Source organism: Lytechinus variegatus, chromosome 18 (genome assembly GCF_018143015.1).
Source record: "Lytechinus variegatus isolate NC3 chromosome 18, Lvar_3.0, whole genome shotgun sequence".
Taxonomy (NCBI): domain Eukaryota; kingdom Metazoa; phylum Echinodermata; class Echinoidea; order Temnopleuroida; family Toxopneustidae; genus Lytechinus; species Lytechinus variegatus.
In genome coordinates, this window is record NC_054757.1 from 15,602,965 (window position 1) to 15,627,410 (window position 24,446).

At 37.2% G+C, this 24,446-nt stretch overlaps 1 protein-coding gene across 1 annotated transcript; it reads right to left on the reverse strand.

Annotated features, from left to right (window-relative positions):
* Positions 1–22,724: 22,724 nt before the first annotated feature.
* Positions 22,725–24,137, reverse strand: LOC121432202 (uncharacterized protein K02A2.6-like). Its single transcript, XM_041630056.1, has one exon. The coding sequence runs from the start codon at positions 24,135–24,137 to the stop codon at positions 22,725–22,727; it is 1,413 nt and encodes a 470-aa protein (XP_041485990.1).
* Positions 24,138–24,446: the final 309 nt, after the last annotated feature.

Sequence of the window (24,446 nt, forward strand, 5' to 3'; positions counted from 1 at the left end):
ATCTTGTTTTTCAGAACTGGTATCACACTTTATCACAAAACCATGTTTTTATTGTAAGAGACTGAGAACTCTGATTTGTATTGTTTGTTTGTTTACAGACATGGAGTCTTCCAGTATGGAAATTGAGGGTAACCTCTCTGAACGCATGACATCAACACTCGGGGAAAGAGAGAAATACTCTGGAGCTGATGAGCAACATAGACTGCTTCAACCAGAGAGTACAGATGATTGTGCTGATCATTCTTCATTCCTAAAAGGTCAAGTCCACCCCAAAATACATATATTGGTATGAATCAAAAGATAAAAATTAAACAAGCATAATGCTGAAAATTTCATCAAAATTGGATGTGAAATGAGAAAGTTATGACATTTTCAAATTTTAAATATTTTTCACAAAACAGTTATATGCACAACTCGGTGATGTGCAAATGAGAGAGTTGATGTTGTCCCTTATTTACAATTTTTGGGTATTGTTTGAATTATGGTAAAGTGTCAGCCCGTCGAACCAAAGATCGTGGGTTGGAGTCCACCCCGGGCGGATGACTAAAGGCAGTGCATTGTGTGTAAACATCTCTCCCCTGTTTCATAGGTGCAGGCTATGTTACAGTGTAAAACACTTTGTCCCTCGGAAGGGATGTTAAATGGTGGCCCCATGCAGAGGACAGTCACCAACTTTGCACGTTAAAACCCATTGCACTATTCGAATAAGAGTAGAGGGAAACCCCGGTGTAGTGGTCCACCTGCATTCCCCAAACCAGTTATATCGGGAGGAGAGACCAGCGGGTCGCACTTCTGTGTGCGCCTCCTTCTAGGCAACCAAGATTGGCTGGCTCCTACAAAAATGTGCCTTTGAATGTCTGACAGATATATGGCGCTATTCAAATGCTGTGCATCATCATCATAATTACATAATATTTCAATGTTTGCAGATGAACTGACCAGGATGGGCATATAACTGTTTTGTGAAGCGAAAATTGAAAAATGTCCTCATGACTTACCTATTTTACATCTGATCTTGATTAATTTTTATTGTTATACTTTTTGGATTTTTCTGTTTTTTATGACAGTCAACTTTTGTTTGGGTGGACATGTCCTTTAACCATTTAAACCTGAAAAGCCAGAATACCAGCTTCATGTCATGTGATTCGAAAAGCAAGGGTATTAGGTATCATTCATATTTGAGACAATTGGATGTGTACAAACAGGAATGGAGTGCAGCAAGATAGTCCAACCCCCTTTGTAGTAATTACAGAATGGCTAATAATTAGCTAGTCTTTGTAGATCACATAGATTGCATGTAAATAACAGTAGGTTTGACTCCACTTTTTAGAATGAGGAGCAATGTACTCTATGTTCATCTTTGGATATAGGGGAAGAATACCATTTGTATACCCATTTTAGGGACGTAGAATTTTCTTGCCAAGAAACTGATTCACATTCACACAGTTAATAAAGCTTGCCTTCTGAAAAGAACTGTGCAGGAAATGTGTAAAATACTTATGCTTCACCTTGCACATGGACCAAGCAGAAGGTGGTATATTTATGATTGATTACAGAACAAGGGCCAGTTGCAGAAAGAGTTGCAATCAATCGCAGCTCAAAAAATCATGCGCAACTTGGTTTTCAACCAATTCATCAGCGCGCATTTTTTACTTGCTATTGATTTTTTGACTTGCGTTTAAATGCAACTCTTTCTGCAACGGGCCCAAGATATGTTTACTTACTCATGGTAATTTTCAAAAATATTGGGTAAATAAAAATTGCATTTCACAGTGCAGCTCTCTCCCACATTCTCCATGGTTTTGTCAATGAAGAAATGTGACATGGCTCTCAATACAGGTGCCTATATACATACTTCCATTGTGTCTTCCTTATGAAGAAAATATATTTTCCAACTTCATAAGTTACAATCTATTGCTGAGAAGATTATTTTGATACAACATGTGTATATGTGTAGCTTGTTCCACAGTTGCAGAGTTTTTTAAAATCAATCTGTAACTGTTTATCTCTCTTATCCACTATCTTAGGTTTTTCTTCTTTCCAATGATTCCCCATTTCTGTATAACTACTTTATTTGGCTTTCTTTCCTGCATAATTTGCTTTGAAATGTGCAAAATGTTATGACATTAAAATATTCTTTAATTGTACCTAAAAATGTGTTTTTGCAAGATTTTATTTTATGGTACCAAATGCAGTATCTTCTTCCATAGACCCTTCAAATTCAAGCTTTTACGGGAACAAGGACACAAATGTAAAAAAAAATTGAAAATCTAACATTCATATTCTATGGGACAAAGGTGCACTTACATGTTTGGAAGCTTCACAAATTGTTCATGGGAATGCTTGGTGTCAGTTTTCCTTTGGAAGAAGTTCAGAAAAAAAAAAATCATGAATGAAAAGTAACTTTAAGTTACCCCCAAAACAGTTACCAAGGCTTCCAAACACGTTTTGGATACCATTGTTGCATAAATTTTCAAAGTCTGATTTTGCCTTTTACATTTGCGTCCTTGTAAAACCTTTACAAAACACTTGTGGGCCTAGTAAAAAAAAACTTATCAGCTGGACATAGATGATATATGACGTCATTGTAATTAAAAATCTTGGACTTTTGGCATGTCATGTAAATCTTATCAGTTGAAATCTTGTTCTTTTACAAAAAAATGCCCATATAAGTTTTATATGTAATCAAAATCAAATACATCTAGTTTTACGACTAGAAAAAGGCAGTTTTATTGAACAGCAATGCTAGAAGCTTCTATTAATTAAAAGAATACAGATGCATTGACTGTGATTATGTGTTTATTGGTATTCTTTGTCCACTTTGTTAGCCTATTATCAAGGCTATCTGCTATTGCATTATTTCATCAGAATTTTCTTTACTATTTATTTTTCGCACTTATGTTTGTCGCCAACTTTTCTCGGAATTGGCTGAATCGATTCTGCTGATTTTTTGTCATTTATAAAGTCTATCATAGAGACGTCATACTGAGCTTTTCAAGGTGATATGGTCATGATGACGTCATCTACGCGCCATTTTGTAAAATTCTTAATTTGATCATATCTTCATTATCAATTATCAAAAATTAACAATATTTACATGTCATTAACTTCAGGTCAAGGGTCAACTATCAATTTCATCAAAGGTCATGTAAAGGTCATGACGCACGCGTCAAAGCTAAAAAAATCTCCAAATGGCCTATAAAAATTTTTGGGTACGTTTCAGATCATTTTAAGCATTTCAAAAATTTGTGTGCGCGTGTTTCCGCGCGTAATGCCTTAATGTAAAGACACAGAAACACTTTTTTTTATATCATTGAATTGATAACATATTTCTGAGCAATTTGATACCTTGATCAAACTTCTACGACCATTAATAACGAAATTAACAGCCGTTAAAGTTTCCAGCACGTGTGCGCGCGAGCTCTCACTATAGGCCATATATGGGCAAAAACATGCCTATTGCAAATTCACTGTAGCTCTTTAAATAGACCGTTGACCCTAAGAAAATTTTTTTTCATATATCGATAGACTATGAGTTGTTAATTTGATTTCATGTCACCACTGTCCGTCAATTTGATCATGACGTTATGAAAATGGCGTCGGAAGTCAAAATATCAATTTTCCTTGTTATGACGTCATAATAATTATGCAAATTAGGCTTTAACTCTGTGAACATTGGTCAATTTTCGCCCGATTTTCGATATGATGTAGCTTAGGTCTTACTCTTTCTGAGTTATTGCCTTAATTTTTCATTTTGATAAACGAATCATCCTGAAAAATTGCAAATAATAAAGGCATGTCATTTTTCCTCATTTTGTGTGTAATCTCTAAGGGACATGACTTTTTCTCAAAACTACATTCGACATTCCTCTATTGCGTGAGCCATATCTCCATTTTTTCTTGTTAATTTTCCCTGAGCTTTTAGTATGTTGTATCTGAGATTCTGAGCTTTCGCAAATGTTCCCTTCATTTTTTGATCATGCCCGATTCTTGCTTGCAAAATTGGACTTGTAATTCTCAAAATTGCTTACATGTAATCTCTATGGGGAATATCGTGGATCAATGGATAACGCACTTGACTTGCGTTCTCGGGGGCGCAGGTTCGAATCCTGGGGTGAACAAGATGATTTTTTTTTCCATTTTTTTTTCTTTTTACCACCTCTTACATGATCCTTTATGACAATTGAAAGGTATAAAAGTTGAAATTTAGCAAGATAAAACAGATTATTATTACTATTTTTCATATCACATGTATTTTGCGTGTAATCCCTATGGGACATGACTTTTTCTCAAAACTAGATTCTACATTCCTCTACTTTTTGGGCCATTTCTCAATTTTTTCTTGTCAGTTTTCCCTGAGCTTTTAGTATGTTGTAGCTGAGATTCTAAGCTTTTGAGAATATTTCCTCCATTTTTTTATCAGATGCCGGGATCATGCCCGTTTTTCGCTTGCAAAATTGGATTTCCAATTCTCAAATTTGCTTACGTGTTATCTCTATGGGGAATATCGTGGCTCAGTGGATAACGCACTTGACTTGCGTTCTCGGGGGCGCAGGTTCGAGTCCTGGGGTAAACAAGATGATTTTCTTTTTCTTTTTTTTCTTTTTACCACCTCGTACATGATCCTTTATGACAATTAAAAGGCATAAAAGTTAAAATTTAGCAAGATAAAACAGATTATAATTACTTTTTTCATATCACATGTATTGTCATATATTGAATAGACCTTTTTCACAGTGCTTTATCATCTCCCTTCTTTCAGAAGCATTCTGTTAATAATGAATATTCAGTTGTCATCATCATGATGATCATGTTGATCTGCATGAACATGGCGATAGTGATCATGATGGCCAGAATACGGACAGACCACCTAATTCGTCCACATGACGAATTAAAATCTAGTTTAATCTTAGACTTGTTCTACATCTCATGATATCTGTCATTTTTTATTCCGATTAAAAAACAACCGTCTTTTTTGACTGAAAATACAGTTTCTCATGTTCTTGTGTGAGAAAAGCACTTTAAGCCCTGTTTTGGGCTCGATCTTCTCTTACAGCGTGACTTTCAGGTCAAAATGTCTGAGTTCAAAGACTATCAGATAGACAGGTTGTAACTCTTTCTTGCTATATAAGGTTCCACCTGATTGGTTGAAAAAAAAACGCAGTCTTTTTTAGGTCAAAATTTACAATCCAATGAACTTTTTGTACTTATCACGCATAATCTACGTTGATTAGTCGCACTCCGCAGATTGTCTTTTAGTATCCCTATCAACTGTTTACTCTTTCCTCTCCTATCAAAAATTGAAAGGGGGTTCAATATCCTCGTCCTAGATAAGAAGAGAACATTTTCTTTTAATTACATGTAAAATCATGCCCATTCTTGAAAAAAAAACCTTCGTCACTTTTAAGTTAAACTTTACAATGCAATTAACTTTTTTGTTCTTATCATGCACAATATCCATTAATTGGTCGCATTGTGCTTGATTGGATTTTTGTATACGATGTTCAACCTCGCAGAAGCGGCGTTTTGCGTTAGATTTGGAAATCCTCGTTCCCAGACAGGGATATGTAACATGTAAGTTTTTCATACTGTACAAAATTCACATTGATTAATATTTGGCTCCGTCAATTTTCACGTTAAATCATGCTTGTCTCATTTTAAGAAGCCAAATCCAGGGATAAATAATGTGTGCATACTGGTGCATATACGTATACGTGCAGCGCATGAATGGTGTATACACCACACAGAATACGCTGAATACAAGGTCTCTATATATGCAATAATCGAGTACACACAATGCGAGCAGTAGCAAACTACGCGTCGCTAAGACAACTGAACCTGAACTCGGGAGTATATCGAGGAAAGGAGCACAGAATCAGAGAAAATTATAGTCAATATTTGGTCAGAAAAAAATTTCCTTATATGTTTATATCTTAACATAAACAGAAGCTGCTCCGTTTTCCGTATGTCGTACCACAGTCAATATCATAAACAAATTACAGTGATTTATTCTATTATGTCACAATTAATAAACTTGATTAGGGCAATTTATGCACCCCCAAGAAGTAGTGTTTATGGCCTGGCCTATCTCTACCACACAGACCATACAGACTTTGCACAGTTCGGTCAAAGGCGGTACGCGTATCACTGCCAAATATAGCCGACCCAAGCTGAATAAAACCTTCAAATTAGCTGAACAAAATAGGGGGTAACAAATTCATATGATTGGGATGGAATTACAATTGTCATAGTAAAGAGCCTTGCATGTAAACTTTAACATTGACTTGAAAATGTCCTTTGACCATACCATGTGACCTTTGACTGCAGCATAACATGCAGGTCCCCCAAGTCCATCTACCATCCAAGTTTGGTTGAAAAGTAACTTAAAGTTGCGGAGTTAGGTGTCATAAGAGTCTTGCATGTAAACTTTAACCTTGACCTGATAATGACCTTTGACCTTACCATGTGACCTCTGAGTGCAGCATAACATGCAGGTCCCCCAAGTCCATCTGCCATCCAAGTTTGGTTGAAAAGCGATTTACGGTTACAAAGTTATGTGTCATTAGATTTGTGACAGACGGAAGACGAGTCTCGCCTTCACCTCTGGTGGGCGAGACAATAATGTGATTCTGGAAACCACCTGGAGATGGTGATGAGAATGCCAATGAAGCTATTTTCTTCAGTGTAAGACCTGTGATGTTCTCTGGTTTAATTTAATTTTTTTAATTTACATAAAAATACCAAAATGCGAATGTAGATGGCCTAAAAAAATCAGCTGAAAAATGCTGCAAACACCCAATTTACTACACTGCGCTATACTTACCTATACCATCTCATCAAATTGCTATTCGTTACCCTGACTCGAATAGCCACCGGTAAAAAACTCCCCGAAAGAGGCTAACTGCAATCAGATAGCCTGGGAAACCCGTCACGGGACGAGACCCATAAAACCCCCTCGCCACATATAAGCCTCCTCTTTCGTTACCGCGACGTCGTTGAGTTCACTCGAAACGTTTAGCCACCGCGCAAATTTTTTTTATGTATCACGATGTCTGAAGAAATAACTGAAATAAACATTATTAATTCCCAAGCCTCCCCCAACCCAAAAGATCTCAATAAAAAGGGGAGATCAACTCGGTCAAGATAAAGCCGAGGGCCATTATCTCGGTCAAGACAAAGCCGAGAAATAATAACAGCACGATGATAAGGCGGCCAAGATAAAGCCGAAGAATAAGAAGTCTAGCACTTATAACCCGGCCAAGACAACGCCGGCTAATGACACTACACAATCAGACACCCAGCCCCTTAGGCGGGAGGTAGACAAGGGTACGGATAAATCGGAAGAGGCTGTTTACACTCCTTCCGATCGGGTTAGCTCCTCATCAAAGACTAGGGCGGGCAAAAAGAAGCCTCGCGATGACCACTCGTGTTCTAATGACAATCGGGCTCGAGTTAACGACCCTACAACCCCTATATTTCATATCAGAAGCTTCAACTGGCCCGGGATTGTGACCGGTCAGTCCATTCATTGCCAGACCCCGCCGAGACGGGTCATCATCAGTTATCTATAATACAGTCCACCAGGTTGGTGTATCATCGTACTTGTAGAATTGTGCAGGAGTTCATACAGTGCTGTGGAATTAAGATCTATTCTACGTACATGCGGTTTAAAATAATAATAATAAAGAGGAATTATTAACAATTGTAGTAGTTGGATCTTGGAAGCCTTGCAGGCGATCCTCCCCCATCGGGTGCTGCAATCGACCCATCCCGAGCCGCTCGAGACAATGGGCTAATGAAAACTCGACTCATTCTAGACCATTTTTCAATGCTCTAGACGTAGAGAGAGAGGCCTAGATCGCCTCATACAGATCGCGGAGTTGGGGCTAATGATAACTCGCCTCGTACTAGCCGTAGATAATAGTTTTCTATCGTGGGAGAATCTGATTCGGAATTCGATTACCACCGACCCAATTCATTAGAAGAGATTGGGGGCGATTTCCCCCCATCAAATTCTTATAGCAGCTCCTTGCATTACCTGAAACAGAGCTGCCAAGTAGTACTGATTTTCAGTATTTAGTACCGAAAAGTGAGAAAAATACTGACAGTTTCATGTAAAATACTGATTTCTAAAGTTTCAGCTTTATGTGTTGTCCTATGGTATTTTTTTTGTAAAATACTGATTTCCTCACCAATATACTGATTTTCAACTTTAAAAATACTGAAATGTTCTTTTTCTGGTTGGCAGCTCTGCTGAAAGCTGCCCAGAAAATGGGATTCGATCGAAGAGATTCACCATTAGGGGTACGAGAGAGTTCTGGCTTACTCAAACGCGATACTCCGACTAGTGGGAACATGCCTTTTAAATACTGCCCTCATCTTCGGGCCGAAAACAGTATACCAGTAGCGTAGCGAATAATGAGCGAGAGAGAAGTCAATCTTCCGCCTGAACTCGTCCGTCTACGATCAAGATGGACGCTCCGTATATAGATCCTGCTTTCGGGACGTCCGCTCCCAGATAAGCAACACTCTCGGCTTATACCCATCAGTAAAGAAGTCTCGAACTTTTATCGGTTTGCCGCTCAAGACTTTGAGATTTTTTTGTGCATCCCTTCGGCCCCGGACGTTGCTTTCCGTGTCGGGGATGCGGGAGCGAGGAAGACTAGATCGGGCCGTAACCCTCGCCGCGGCACTGGTTACCACTCAGCCGACTATCAGCTTACAGTTGCAGCGCTGGACGTGGCCGTGGCCGCCCGGAGCGGTATGGTTTTCGCGATGTACTAGGGGTATCTGATATCCGCTCGTAGTGAGGCTGAGCGGCTTGGACTGAGTCTCTACCAATGACAAGAACTTATTGCTAGAGTCACAAAATCGCTGATCTCCAGTATGAGCAAGCAGCAATCAACACTGCTATGCACAAGGGCAAGGAGGGCTAAAGACTAGATGCTCTCAAGATGATTGAGAAAGGGGCAGCTACTGAGCTGGACTTCTCATTCTCAATAAGTTTCCTTGCAAAGGTAAGGACTTGTTTCATGGACACTTTCAAGAAGTATTGCACAAGTCTTTTTCAGCCAGCACCACAGCTGACAAGACATTTTATAAGCTCTCCTCGAGTAGACCTAGTCCGCCAGGCCCTAGTCCAGGGCCAGACCAGAGACCTCCATACGCTAGCTCTAGCTCCATACCCTAGACCTAGTGGTAGCGACGCCAGGAATGAAAGGGGCCGCTGGGAAAGTCATAGGAATCCTCATGGTGGGGGACGGGGCCGCCAGGCGTTCTTTCAATGCACCAAATTCAGGGCCCCCACTCATAACCGGGACTTATGACAATCTAACACTAACCCTTCCCCACAAGCAGTAGGGAGAAGACTATTTCTTTGCCTTTACTTTTCATTATTTGAAATCTGTTCCAAGTCCACAGCAATATGTAATATTGAGGTGTTCATGTGCAAAAAAAAAAAAATACCCTTTCATATCAGAAGAACATAGAAAGGAGGAAATAGTGGTGATGGATGAGGTTGTCAAAATCATACCAGGCAAATCATACAGGCATAATGGTAAAACTTGCCAAACTTGGGTTACTTACAAAGTTGCGTTCACTTGTATAGAATGTAGACCTAGTAATATTCTTGATAATTTTGTGGCATCTGAGGTATATATCTACACTATTTTTGGCTTATAAAGCAATGACAGAAGTAACTTGTAGATGTGGTTTATGGAGTGGTCTTTGGATGCTCAGACAGTCTTGAGATCTCAAACCAAGGCCTGAGGGTGGTGAACCCTTAAGAATTGCTGCTATTGTCCATCAGTTTCTACCACACTTGCCATAATGATATCAGCTTCTCCTTGGAAATATTTATGACATAAATCTACTGTGTGTTCCAATGATAAAGATTCCCATACAATCCCAGAGTTCTCAATCAGGGATTGTGATTAAGATAATATTTTAATGTTCGTAATAGAAATCTGAGTTTAGAAATATTCCAAAATTCTTTTTACCCAATTTATTGTGAGCCCGGCAGCCACTGTGCAGTTCCAGACCGATGAGGCTCTATACTCTAAATGTTGAACGCCGAACAGGGTGGTAGCAAATACCCCCCCCCCCCACACCTGTTTGTGAGAAGTACATTCTACCAACTGATCCAACTAACTGGTTCTGAAAGTGTACAAGGGGTGGTCAATTTTTTGCCTACATCAAATTGAAGGCCAATATGGTATCTCATATATTTTGCCTGCAACCTTCATTAGGAATTGGTTAATGATATTAAATCAGTTCTTGTTTAGCACATATCACATTATGTCCAAAGACCTGGATATTATTACCCTGGGTTTTCGAGGAATAAAGTCCTGCCAGGTACCCATTCATCTCTCTTGGATTGAGTGCTGCGCAATGTGGATAAAATTTGAAGGTAATTAAGCCATGACTGGGATACGAGCCCACGACCCTCTGTTACAAAGTTGGAAGACTAATCCACAGGTCCACAACGCCCCACATCATCTGTACGATATTCATTACTAAGCAAATGTCATTGGTTTGATCATGAAGCCCTCGTATGATATCAAAAAGTCGCTATGGACCTTGCAGCAATCCAACAACTGTCAAAAGGGTTGAGCAAGTGCTGTGTAAAGAGGTTTCCATCCAAAATAACTATTTGAAAAGGATAGAAAAGACAATTCTAGATTTGTTAGGGATTCCACCAGAAAGGTTATATCTTATGATATGACAGGTTTGTTCTCAAACCAGGGCCCTGTCTTACAAAGAGTTACGATTGATCCAATCAATCGTCCAATTAATCGTAACTATATTGAAATCCATCAGTGCATTAAAATTTTTTCTACAGGAATTTTGCATAATGTCATTTGTAAACAAGAGAAACTCACTGAAATTTTAAGATAACAATGAATGCATGAATATACATCATAATTAGAACACTCATGATTCTAGACTCCAGAGATACTTCAGATGGTGTGGCAGTTTACAAATTGATCCAATTTCTGCCTCTTTAAGTCAGATAGCAGATTTATTTCCTTATTACTTGATGAAGGTTTATCAGTCTCTTTTATAAGGGTTTACTGGTCAACCATAGCAGCCATTCATTCAGGCTTCTATAATAGGGAAACTACCTCAATTCAGCTGTCCTTACCAGACTAACAAGATCCTTCTTCTTAACAGATTCCTCCCAGCCGAAGACTCTTCCCCAATTGGAACCTGCCAAGAGTCATTCGGTGCCCTAGCCAAATTCCCCTTTAAACCCATACATAATTGCTCCCTTCTTGATCTTTCCATTAAGACAGCCTTCTTGTTGACTATAGCTTCAAGTCTAAGACGTAGTTTGCTTCATGCACCACGGTGAGACCGGGTCATATTCGTTGGGAGAAGGACAGAGTCCGCTTGATCCCTAGACCTGATTTCCTAACTAAGAAAAAGAAACCCCTAAATCCTGTGATGTTGTTCTTCCAACCATTAGGGGGATATCATGGCTGAATGGATAACGCACTTGACTAGCGTCCTTGGAGCCCCAGGTTCAAGTCCTGGGGTGAACAATGTGATTTTCAGTCTCTCGTCAGTTTCCGAAGATAGGTTATGTTGTCCCGTACGTGCCTTAAAGTGGAACATTGATTAAAGTACATTCGCACTTCCCACCAACTGTTCATTAGTTCAATAGAACCTCACAGCCCTGTTAATCCAATTACAATTTCTCGAAGGTTAGTGCAGGGGATCAGGTCAGATGGAGAAAATGCCATTTTATCAGGATCCTTTAGAGCCCACGATTCACGGGGCATAGCAGCATCTTGGGCGCTTTTCAGGGTACCTCTTTGGAGGAGATCCTCCAGGCATCCTATTGGACCTATTCAAGACCTTTGTATCTTATTACTTATTTGATGTAATAGCCAAGACACAGGTTTTGCCTTGGCGGTTCTTGTCTTGTCCTAATTTTTCCTAGGCTATTTCCAGTTGATATATTTCATTAACGTGGTTGATGATTCTTATCCCTTTATTACAAGAGTAGCTTCTCCAGTTGGGAGACTACTCCATTTTATAGTAAATCAGGTTCTTTATCATTGTTATGCCTACTTGTCTGGAAAGGGTCTCGTTTCTGCCCCTCCTCCAGTTTTTCCGTGCTATTCTAGCAATTTGATGAGATGGTATAGGTAAGTATAGCGCAGTGTAGTAAATCAGAATGCTCAGTAGTGAGCATATTATTTACTAACAAGCTATACTTACCTATAGCTCCCCACCCGTCCTCCCCAGCAGACCTCGCCCCTCCTTGGCAACGAAAGAGGAGGCTTATATGTGGCGAGGGGGTTTTATGGGTCTCGTCCCGTGACGGGTTTCCCAGGCTATCTGATTGCAGTTAGCCTCTTTCGGGGAGTTTTTTACCGGTGGCTATTCGAGTCAGGGTAACGAATAGCAATTTGATGAGATGGTATAGGTAAGTATAGCTTGTTAGTAAATAATATGCTCACTACTGAGCATTCTGGTTAACAACACAGCCCCTAGTCTGAATTTATCAAGAATTTGATCTTCCATGTCTCACCTTGGGATTTAATCCAGCTGACTACAGTTTAGTGTAACCCTGGTAAAAGACATAAACCATTAGTTTTCCAAGCCAAAATGCTCCAGATGGGAATGGGGTATACATAATAGTGACCACTACAATTATTGTATCTGTGTTCATCACACAGAGCAAATTTTGCACAAGAACGAATGGGGATCTCAGCAAAATATAACTCCTACTGCCCTTGATCAACAAGCAACAGGCAACATAAACTGTGATTACAATTGCCCTGTTGGTGAGCAAAGATCATTATTTGGCAATTATGGTACATGCTATGACTCCATTTTTTGCCCAATCAGATAATGGGATTATTTTACCTCTTTTAAAAGAGAGAGGTCTACAGATAAAGTTGTTTTCTAACCCTAATAAACTTTTTACAGATTTGGTAATGGATTCCGTAAATCTTAATGTAATAGGTTGACAATTTTGCTAAAAAATCGTGAAGAAACCATCATCAATTGGACTAATGTCTCCTCAACACTGAGAAACTGCCGAAACTGGCATGCAAGGGCCATATTTACATATGAATATGGCTACACAAACTTCAGCTATTCTGTAGAGATGGAGGATCTATCAACGGCGGATTTAACATAAGAGCTCAATTTGAGTTTGTGATCCAGGGAATTAGACAAGCGCTCATCAAATATTTGAAATCAAACAAACAATCCCAACAACTTCAGATAAACCAAAAAAAATACCAACAAAAGCAACACTCATCACTACCTTCTCGGAAGGAAATCAATTTGACACTATCGAGGAAAAATTAGAGAAGTGTGAAGGATATGCACTTTTCTTCAGGATATGTTTAGGAGTATTCTTTACCCAAATATCATTAGGCCTATTATTCCTTGTTGCATGGATTTTTAGGGATAGGATCAGGATACTTGTGGAGAATAAATGTTGTTCATGGACTCAGAGATACCCTATGTTCTTCTCAAGCCAACAGGGATCTAAGGATGATGTTGAACTACTACGACAGGGTAGAGTAAGTATCAACAGACTTCACCACATAACATAAGGCCATAGTAGAGTGGCACAAATGGGTTAGCTGTACTTCTGGAATATCCACAGGGATGTGGAGCAATTATTAATTTCCATGATACTTGATTACTCGTATGTCCAAGTTTCATGAATCAGATCCATAAACATTCAAAGTTATGATGGTAATTCAACAGATGCCCCCAATTTGGCCAAAGTTCCTTGACCTTTGACCTTTGGTCATGTGACCTGAAATGTGCACAGGATGTTCAGTGATACTTGATTACTCTTATATCCAATTTTAATGAACTAGACCTATATACTTTCAAAGTTATGATGGTAATTCAACAAATACCCCCAATTTGGCCAAAGTTTATTGACCCTAAATGACCCTTGACCTTATTCATGTGACCTGAAACTTGCACGGGATGTTCAGTGATACTTGATTACTATTATGTCCAAGTTTCATGAATCAGATCCATAAACTTTCAGAGTTATGATGGTAATTCAACAGATACCCCAAATTCGGTCAAAGTTCATTGACCTTGGTCATGTGACATGAAACTCATGCATAATGTTCAGTGATACTTGATTAACTTTATGTCCAAGCTTCATGAACTACATGTATGTCCATACATTTTCTAAGTTATGATGACATTTCGAAAACTTAAGCTTAGGTTAAGATTTTGATTTTGATTCCCCCAACATGGTCTAAGTTCATTGACCCTAAATGAACTTTGACCTTAGTCATGTGACATGAAACTCAGGCAGGATGTAAAGTAATACTTGATCAATAAATTGGCTAATTCTATAAGCATGTCAAACAGCATATTTATGTCATCTACAATACTTTAAAACATAATGATTGTATACAAGTGGTGAAAATAATTGACTAATATAATGTTCATAATTGCAAGGAGAAATAGAGCACATATTATACAAATAATGTGACATACTAATGAGAAAAAAATCAATTGACAAGAGCAGCAGTCAGAGAAATACCATACTATAGATGTGGGTTCATTATTAAGTCAATATAAAGTTATATAAAATCACAGGATTGTAGCCCTTTAGTACATAAAATGGGTATTGTATGAATAGCATAATAGATGGTACAATATAAGGTCAACACATATCAGCATAGGGGATGGTATTTTGTAAGGCAACCTACGATCATGCTAAGCAGAGACATCATGAAATCTTGGTATGTAAATATGTGGTTTTGTTTCTAGGCCCTCAACAACATTTGCCCTACATGAAATCCTATGATGGCAATACCAAATAGGCAATGTAAATACAAAAATTATAGCCACCTGTAACACAAAAAATTACAAATTAAACCATTGTATGATGATTCTAGCAAGATAAACTCGGTGTGTTGATTGGGATACTTAGTCATAAAGGAGAAGTAACGAGGAGTGTAGATAATTTGTAATTTGCAAAAAAAAAATTCAATCTATTCATGCATTCTTATTAACATATTTCTGCTGATTTGAACTATTTGCCAATGAATTAACATGCAAAAATCTGTAAGTTCCGGAAATTGTGTATTTCATAATAATAAAATATGACTTGGAACTCAAAGTTCATCAATATTCAGTAGCTTATTTTACATGAATCTATGTACATTTCTTCTTTCATTTGCTATCTGTGTTCATTTAGTGTTAAGTGAATTACTGTTCCTGAAGAAGGCAATGTTATTAATCTTACGAATTTTGAAAAACTGTTTGGTATAATAACTGATAAGTTTGTAACTTACATTTTATTGATTGTGAAATATTACATATATATTTGTAAGTTTAGAGGTGATACTCCAAATGTTGAATCCTTTAAGAATTTTATCAAATCTCAAAGGGAAACTGAATACTATATGGCCAAAAAAAAAGAAGCAAGCTCGTTTTACATAAAAAAAATTGAGATTTGAGCTTTAAAGAAGTTCACTTGTAAAACATGTTTTTTTTTTAAACCCCGCAAATACAGGTTAATTTTCTGCCATGGCTCATTACTTGATATACTGGTTGTCAGACTCTAATCTTATCAGTGATGTTACTTGTCATTTTTTCTTTATTACTGTTGTTGTTTTATTTTTGTTTGTTTACGATCATGTCTAATTATGTCAATATTGTGATTTCTTGTAATTGATTATTTATGAAAACAATAAAAACATAATTAAAAAAAAACATATTTCTGCTGATTTGAACTATTTGCCAATGAATTAACATGCAAAAATCTATAAGTTCCGGAAATTGTGCATTTCATGATAATAAAATATGACTTGGAACTCAAAGTTCATCAATATTCAGTAGCTCATTTAACATGAATCTATGTACATTTCTTCTTTCATTTGCTATCTGTGTTCATTTAGTATTAAGTTATTCAAATAAACATGTAAATATATAGAATTGTCCCACCAAATTCCAAAGTTTGAAAAGAGCATTACAACTCATGCTCATGCAATCTTCAAGTTAACAATTTTCAAGTGTCTTGGTATTGGTTTGAAATACACCCTTTATTAATTGATTAGGACTGTCAATTTGAGATTTTGTAACTTCCTTTATACATTACGAAAATTTCCCGTTTGATTCTCGACCGCACTTCGGACTGCAAACTGCGGTCGTATACCCCATTTTTCGTTTGGAAAATCTCAAACAACATTTCCAACCCCGATAAACCCATCTTGGCCAGGTAATCCCCTTGTCTCAATTTCACCACCACGGGCCAGCCAAACGAGCGTTGAGCCAAGGACGAAATGATAAACAACAGCTGTGCTATTACGTAAGACTTGTCTGCCTGTAGAAGGATCTTCGGAATGAAATTATTGTATTCGATATTAATCACGTTTTCAAAGGCATATTACATTCAGACATCCAATACTAGTCCATTTTCAATTTCGAACGAAGAAAATCGACCTCGAAATAAGGAAAGTAAGCGAATAAAAAAGAAATAAAGAAAGGAAGAAAAAAGTTTCTATCAACGCGTGTATATGGAACTCCATGCACTCACCAGAACTACACACATTGCAATCCATCGTGTGTGGCCCCCTGCTGTGACCGTTGATGCTGGGGTGTATTATCTTCGGACCGAGGTCAAGAAACAGGTGTTTCTATACTTAAATTTCATGCTTGAGGGCAATAGGGTTTGTAGAACTGGGAGAAGAGATTTGATAAGGGAAACTGGGGTATACTGCTCTTCAAAGCAAGATTTTCGTCATGCATACAAGTGTACTGTAATTGATAACCATGAGATAATCATATAACTGTGCACTAATGATAATATATCATTAACATTTTGTTGTGTGCAAACGATTTGTATCATTTGCCAATGCTTGTCATTTTAATGATAATTTTTCTGACAATATGCTATCATAAACATGACAATGATAGACAACATATATTGCACCATATATCTGTATGAAAATTCAAAGATGCATTATCAAATCACAAAGATTATATGACCATGCAACAAAGTGATAAATGTCAGTAAAACAAAAAATATTATTATCATCATTATATATTTAAATATTCACCTGTGCCTGGGAGGCGATCTGAATCACTGTGACACACAGGTCTCTCTTCCTGGTATAACTGATTGGAGGAGTGCAGGTGGACCACTACTCCAGGTTTTCCCCCTACTCTTATATGAATAGTGCAGTGGGTTCTTAACGTGCAAAAGTGGTGACTCTCCTCTACACAGGACCTCTATTTAACGTCCTATCCATCATGAATAGAATATAACCATTTAAGGGAGTTTGATATCAAATATCCAAATCATAAGAAATCTAATATGATTCGTGATCTGTTGATTTCATAAAACAACAGAGTCTGATGTCAGATAGTCATGTAACAATTTCATTAATCATATTACTAAAAGCATGGAAACTAATAAATACATGTATTTTTATATAAAATATATATAAAAAAATCCTACATCACACAGAAAAGGATTATATACATGTTGTGTTTGTTTTTTCAGCATTTCCCGACTCCATGTGTTTATACTGTGCTGTTTTGTGTTTTTGTCCTTCCACTATACTTAAATATTCTCACTTATGTTATAATGTATTTTATTTGAAATATTCATATTTCTTGATTTGTTTATTTTTTATAAAGATTCTGATTGTGGTACATAAAGTTTCAATTTCCATGCATCAGTTCTATTCATTAAAAAGTAAAATTCATGTTTCGCCATTACTTGTTTGTAATTCTTCACATAAAAGTTAACATAAATACAAACTTTCAATTCAACCATTGCCTAACTGGGCTTGCGTTGTCCTAATACAAAGCCATCGGGATCACAGAATGCAGTCAGTCAACAGGTTAATGTAATTTTGTGACCTAGTGAAGAATTAACTAAAAGTTTTCAAAAGTAGGAAAGGGTAGAAGCATCATGAGACAGTGACAAAAATTCCAAACCACAGGGTAGATTGATGACAAACATTGTGACATTATGATACTCTAATATTAACATCACTGCACAGATATTTATTTTGGGAGGCAGGTCTTTCTTTTTTATCATGTCTGGTGGATGGATTTCAATATTAAACTTCAATAGCTTTTATATGTAAATGGTTATTGTTTTCATTAGCACTGTGTTCGCTATTTGAAAATGCATACAAAAACAAAGCAAAAAAATATGAACACAACTTTAGAGAAAATATTGCAGATGTCCAGGCTGTCTGTAAAGAAAAATTAACAACACAGACTCTCTGCCTAATGTGTTCTTATTAGAGAAAATAAATAGAAAAATGTCTAAGTCATAATACTTTTCTTTGAGATGGATACTGATAAGCTGCAAAGATTTTTTAAGTATTATATACATGCTGAATCTCTCAGACTCGTAACCCTCTAGTATCATTTTTCTGTTCCTGCAGCATAAAGTTGTCCAATTATAATTGTTCTATGAAATGGAAAAATATGATTATAATGGATTTCAATGAATTGTTACAAGTATCATTTTTCCATGAATATGTAAGAAAGAAGATGTAACATATGGCTTTCCATAAACTGTGCACTAAAATTCTTTAGTCTCAGGTTAAAACAGGGTTTCATTGTTATTAGAATACAACCCACAAGGCCACAACAATCAAACTCTAGCAAGATCACTATTCTATTTTTCATTTTATTTCTGGAAAACACACCTTTTTATGCACCAATATCCATTGAGAAATGCTGTTTAATAGCAATGTCATCTATGGAAATGCACGTGAGGTATATGCGAAAATGTCTTTACAGTGATTTCTTTTTTTTAACAATAAATTTAGTTTAATGTCTTATCACATTATATCATTTCCAGGACACTATCAGCCAACAAGTCTTTTGAAATATTTCAACATTCTACATAAATAGTAGTACTCTTATCAATTATCCCACTTTTGTGTTTCCATTTAATCATTAAAGCAAATTCACCTCCATGTGGAAATATTGCTATAATTGAAGTAACATATAAAATAGCCCAAACCTATTCCAAGTTTTTATGCTACTTTGCTTCAGAGCATAGTTATGATTAGCTACACAGTGAATAAATTATGTCTACACAGATGCTGCTATGATGCCTACCATCTGTAGATATGCAAGATAAAAATTTATGTCAGATCATAATTTTATATCATATAGGAAAATAAAAAAGATATGTATACATGTAAGAATGATTCAATTTAAAAATAAAATTTGAAAATTTAAAGAATAAAAAAATCAAAGATAAAATGAATGGAGAATACTGACCCCGAAAACTGCAGTTTCCATGCTAAACAATAACATACTTACGTCAATTGACAATTTAGATTGATCGTAATTATTTAATACCATATTGAGGTCAGATTCATAGCAGTATATCTGTTTAAAAAATTTTAATACATGGGGTTCACCTGGGACAGTATGAATGAGCCCTTATCCCTAAAAAGATTGTTAGAATGATGTAAAAATGAAGACTTGATTCAATACTTCTAGGCCTATTAATGTTCACAATTTATACATTGTCATTCATTTGACATTTGAGTTTTATATTTCAAAACTACACCTCCTCCTTTTCTCAGGTTGAATTTGAATATGAGATAGAATCATCAATCATGCATTGAGGGTAAACACTCAATGGAATGACAAGATGACAATTTTTTTATCTGAAGTTTGAGGACATAACTTGGTGCCAAGCTTGTACCACTATTTATAATCTACAGCAGAACAAACAATATATAATGCCTCCCACTATGGTAAATGGAAGCATAGAAATCTAAACAATAAATTGATGATAGGTAAATAACCAAATCCTAGATTTGATACAATGCTTTGGGATAAGAAAACAGTCACTTGTCACTTTGCGATCCGTTTATTCTTTCAGATATTGAAGATACCATACATCGCTAGCCGGTCAATTATGGGAGTACATTGTACATAATCTATTTATCTCCTTCAAAAACTCTTTTAGAAAAGTTATTATGAATAATGAATGGATAAAAAATCCAATGATGTCTTATGGGATTTTTTTTACATATATTACAAACACAATTAAATATATTAAAAATAAAAATATCAAAGTCCAAAATCAACATGCATGCAAGAGCAAACACGATCCGCCATATTCCCAAACAGTTGATTCATCTCAGTTACATCGCAGAAGCTTTTAGACTGACGGATAGGATGATGTATTTTATAATCCGCATTATGACATTTGTCATATTATTTTCCTCTGTAATGGGAACAATGTCTATTTTGAGGCAGTGCTCTTTGGAGTTTCCATGCGTAAAGCATGGGTTTAGAACTCTCCGCGTCAGGGAGAAGTCACCGAGTGCCACAAACTTAATTAAAATACTACTGGCTACAGACATGGCAAAGCATCTGCCCTTGCAGAACTTTACGATGTTGTCTGGCTCACACAGCATTTCTGTTGGGCCCGATATAAATGAAGACTATTTTACAAGAGAGGAAGCGGAAAGATGGTCTTTGAACATGACTGTTACAAAGTCCACAGAAAACTTAACCCTACTTCTCATGGAATACACTGTACACAATGTGAAGTTGCTTGATGAGTTTCATTCTACAATAGTAATAAGTGCAGAAAGTGAGAATTTTACGTATCCACTGATACTCTTTGCTGTGGGCGAGGATTCTTCTGAAGCAACTGAAAAAGTTGTTACTAATGAAGAGGATTCCCCAGACCCAACCTCATCACCACCAACTAAGGACAGTTACAAGAACCTGTTTATAGCTTCATCCATCCTGAATGTGTTTTTTTTTGTCATGTGCTGGTGCTACAGGCATACATGTATGAAGTTGTGCTGCAAAACCGTACAATTTCTCCAAATTGCAGGTAAGTTGACCTCTGTAAGTTGACCCATGTCTTATATTTAGGCTAAATCAAATTTAGATTGCAGTCCTGGGGATCAGTGCCATTGGACAGTGGACAGCATGAGCAAGAAAAAAAATGGGGTGTTTTGGCAGGTAGGCATGGAACATGCAGAACATGTATGGAGTATGTCTCAAAGACAAAAACGAGTGGAACGCCTCTGGTAGTCTCACCGGCATCACGAGATTCGATATAGCAGCAGTGCTGACTTTGAAAACAGCTATTGAATGATTATTCACAAAATAAAACACTCATAAAATACTATGTCCATAGACTCCACAGGACCTTTGACAATTATCATGTGACGTAAGACATGTGCAAAACATACTTGATTACCCTTATGTATGTTTCATGAACTACATGTGTAGATCCATAAACTTTCTAAGTTATGATGCCAATTCAACAAATAACCCCAGCATGGCCAAAGTTAATTGACCTTAAATGACCTTTGATCTTGGTCATGTGACCTGAAAGGCACACAGGATATTCAGAGATACATGGTTACTCTTATGACAAAGTTTCATGAACTAGATCCATACACATGAAAATTCCACAAATACCCCCAACATTATCAAAGTTCATTGACCCTAAATGACCTTTGACCTTGATCATGTGACCTGAAACTTGTACAAGATGTTGAGGAATACTTAAATAATCTCATATCTAAGTTTCATGAATAGAACCATTACTTTTCAAAGTTAAGATGACAATTCCACAAATACCCCCAAAATGGTAACGAAAATGGTGTTGTAAATAAAAAACTAGAGATGCTCGGCGTATCGCGCAGCTGAGCACATGTATCCCCCGAACCCACCGTGTCATATGTCATTGCGATATATAGAGCTCACACAGAAATTTGACAAATAAATACAATTATCATGGTGACAATGACCCTAGCATGCAGGTCCCCCAAGCCCATCTACCATCCAAGTGTGGTTGAAAAGTGACTTATGGTTGCAGAGAAAGAGTCTTGCATGTAAACTTCAACATTGACCTGAAAATGAATTTTGAATTTACCATGTGACCTCCGACTGCAGCATAACATGCAGGTCCCCTTAAGTCCATCTACCATCCAAGTATGGTTGAAAAGTGACTTATGGTTGCAGAGTTAGGTGTCATATTTAAGAGAGTCTTGCATGTAAACTTTGACCTTGACCTGAAAATGACCTTTGACCTTACCATGTGACCTCCGACTGCAGCATAACATGTAGGTCCCTGGTTGGAACTTAGGTTATATAAATCAAAAGTCCAGTAGGCAGTTCTTTAAACGTATTTACAACAGACATTTATTAGGTGAGATGCACGATCACTACTGCGTCATCTTGACAGCAGCCATAACTTTCTCTATGCAAGTGGTCACGTGTAATAACAAAGTATAGTCTACGCTTGCAGACCTTTATCAGTTATCACCACACCTCCCTTTCTTTAAAGAGGTTTATATACACATATATAATACTTCTTAAACTACAGAGTGACAGGGTGGACTACCTGTACACTTACAACAGTACTAGGGGATTATTCTGCCCCTTAAAGCTGGAGTACTGTCACTGTCAAATATTTTAACATGCAACATTACAGTTCATATATATTTCATTTTTGCTGTTTGTATGATGCGACAATTCGTTGAACCGGTAGAGACATCTGTTGAGTTGAGTTTTGTGATAGCGATAAATTCAATCCCGTATTGCTGATTAACTTTAACATGCAAATTTATATCATGCAGTTATCATGGGGTTGTATTAGAGTTCAAACCATTTACAGTTTCAAGTTATTTTTGAACTCATGTGGCTATTTACAAAACGAAACGCGAAAGTTTTTCTGTCTAGTTCGCTTTCTTCTTCTTACAAGTTTAAACGATCTGGCGGTTTAACGACTCGTCCGCTTCTGGTTTTCGGGATGGTGACGAAGATGCGCGAACATCAGAAGCTGGTTCCGCTTCTGCGCTGTCATCTAGCTCGAAGTCATCCTGTGCTGGTAATGGAATAGACTCGGCTTGGTGTCTGGGATCTGGCCTGAGGTGACGTCTGTTTCTGCGACGTATCTCGCCTGCAGCTGTTTCAATTTGGTATGATCTGTTATGATTATTGACAGACTTTATGATACCATGTTGTGACCAGGTATTAGTTTTCATGTCTTGGATTATCACATGATCTCCAGGTTTTAGCTTTTGCAAGTCTTGAGCATGTTTATCGAATCGCTCTTTTTGTTTCACCTTCTGCTCATCCTTTCTTCCCCTCACAGATTTAGTATCAATCTGTTGGTTATTGAGCAATGTATCAAGCATGGGAAGGTTTGACCTAATCTGACGATTGTAGAGAAGTTCTGCTGGAGATTTTCTGCATGCTATTGGTGAACTTCGATAGACTTGTAAAGCTCTGTGGATATCTTGTCCACTGTGTTGTGACTTCAGTATGAGATTTTTGACAATCTTCACAGCATTTTCTGCGAGGCCATTTGATTGTGGATAATGTGGACTCGCTCCGGTGCAGGGTAATGTGGTATGGTGAAAATCCCATTCTTTTGCAAAGCTTTTGAATTCTTGGCTTGCAAATTGAGGACCATTATCCGACATCAGTTCACATGGTGTACCATGACGAGCAAATATTGCTTTCATGTGATTAATCACGGCCTTGCTTGTAGTTGAAGTCAAAGTACATACTTCAATGAATTGTGAGTAGTAGTCAACGACGACCATATATTCTCTTTTGTTCAAAGTGAATAGATCTACGGCAATTTTTTCCCAAGGACGATTAGGCACTGCATGAGGATTTAGGCTTTCAGCCTGTTGTTTTGGTTTGTACATTAGGCATGAAGTACAATTTTGGACCATTTCAGTGATGTCTGCATTGATTCTTGGCCAATAGATTACTTCCCTAGCACGTTTCTTACATCTCTCAATGCCTAAGTGACCTTCGTGTACTTGGTTTAGTATGTATTGTCTCATGGAAGTTGGAATTACTATTTTAGAACCTTTGAATATGATTCCATCTGCTTCAGAGAGTTCACTTCGAATGTTCCAGTACTGTTTTATTCTAGCTGGACATTGTTGCTTACTTTCTGGCCAACCATTTCTGATGGTGGCTAGCAACTCTTGAAGCTCTACATCTTTTTTGGTCTCTTCAACAATTTCTTGTCTTTTGTTTGATGTTACTGGCATTGATTGTACTATCATATCTACATAGACTCTGATATCTTCTTCAGTTTCAACATTCAATTCTGCTTTTGGATCTACTGCTCGTGACAGTGTATCGGCAGTGAACATGTACTTTCCAGGTGTATATGACACTTTGAGATCATATCTCTGTACTCTGATTAGTAATCTTTGAATGCGTAAAGGACAATCTGCCAATGACTTAACAAACAATGGGATAAGTGGCTAGTGATCTGTTTCAACTTCTATCTTTTAACCATAGATATATTGATGAAATTTTTCACATCCGTAAGTGATAGCTAAGAGTTCTTTTTCTATCTGAGCGTAACGTGTTTCTGGGTTACTCAGCATAATAATGCTGGATCTGACACCATGGTTGGAACCACTTCTGACACCATGGTTAGAACTTAGGTTATATAA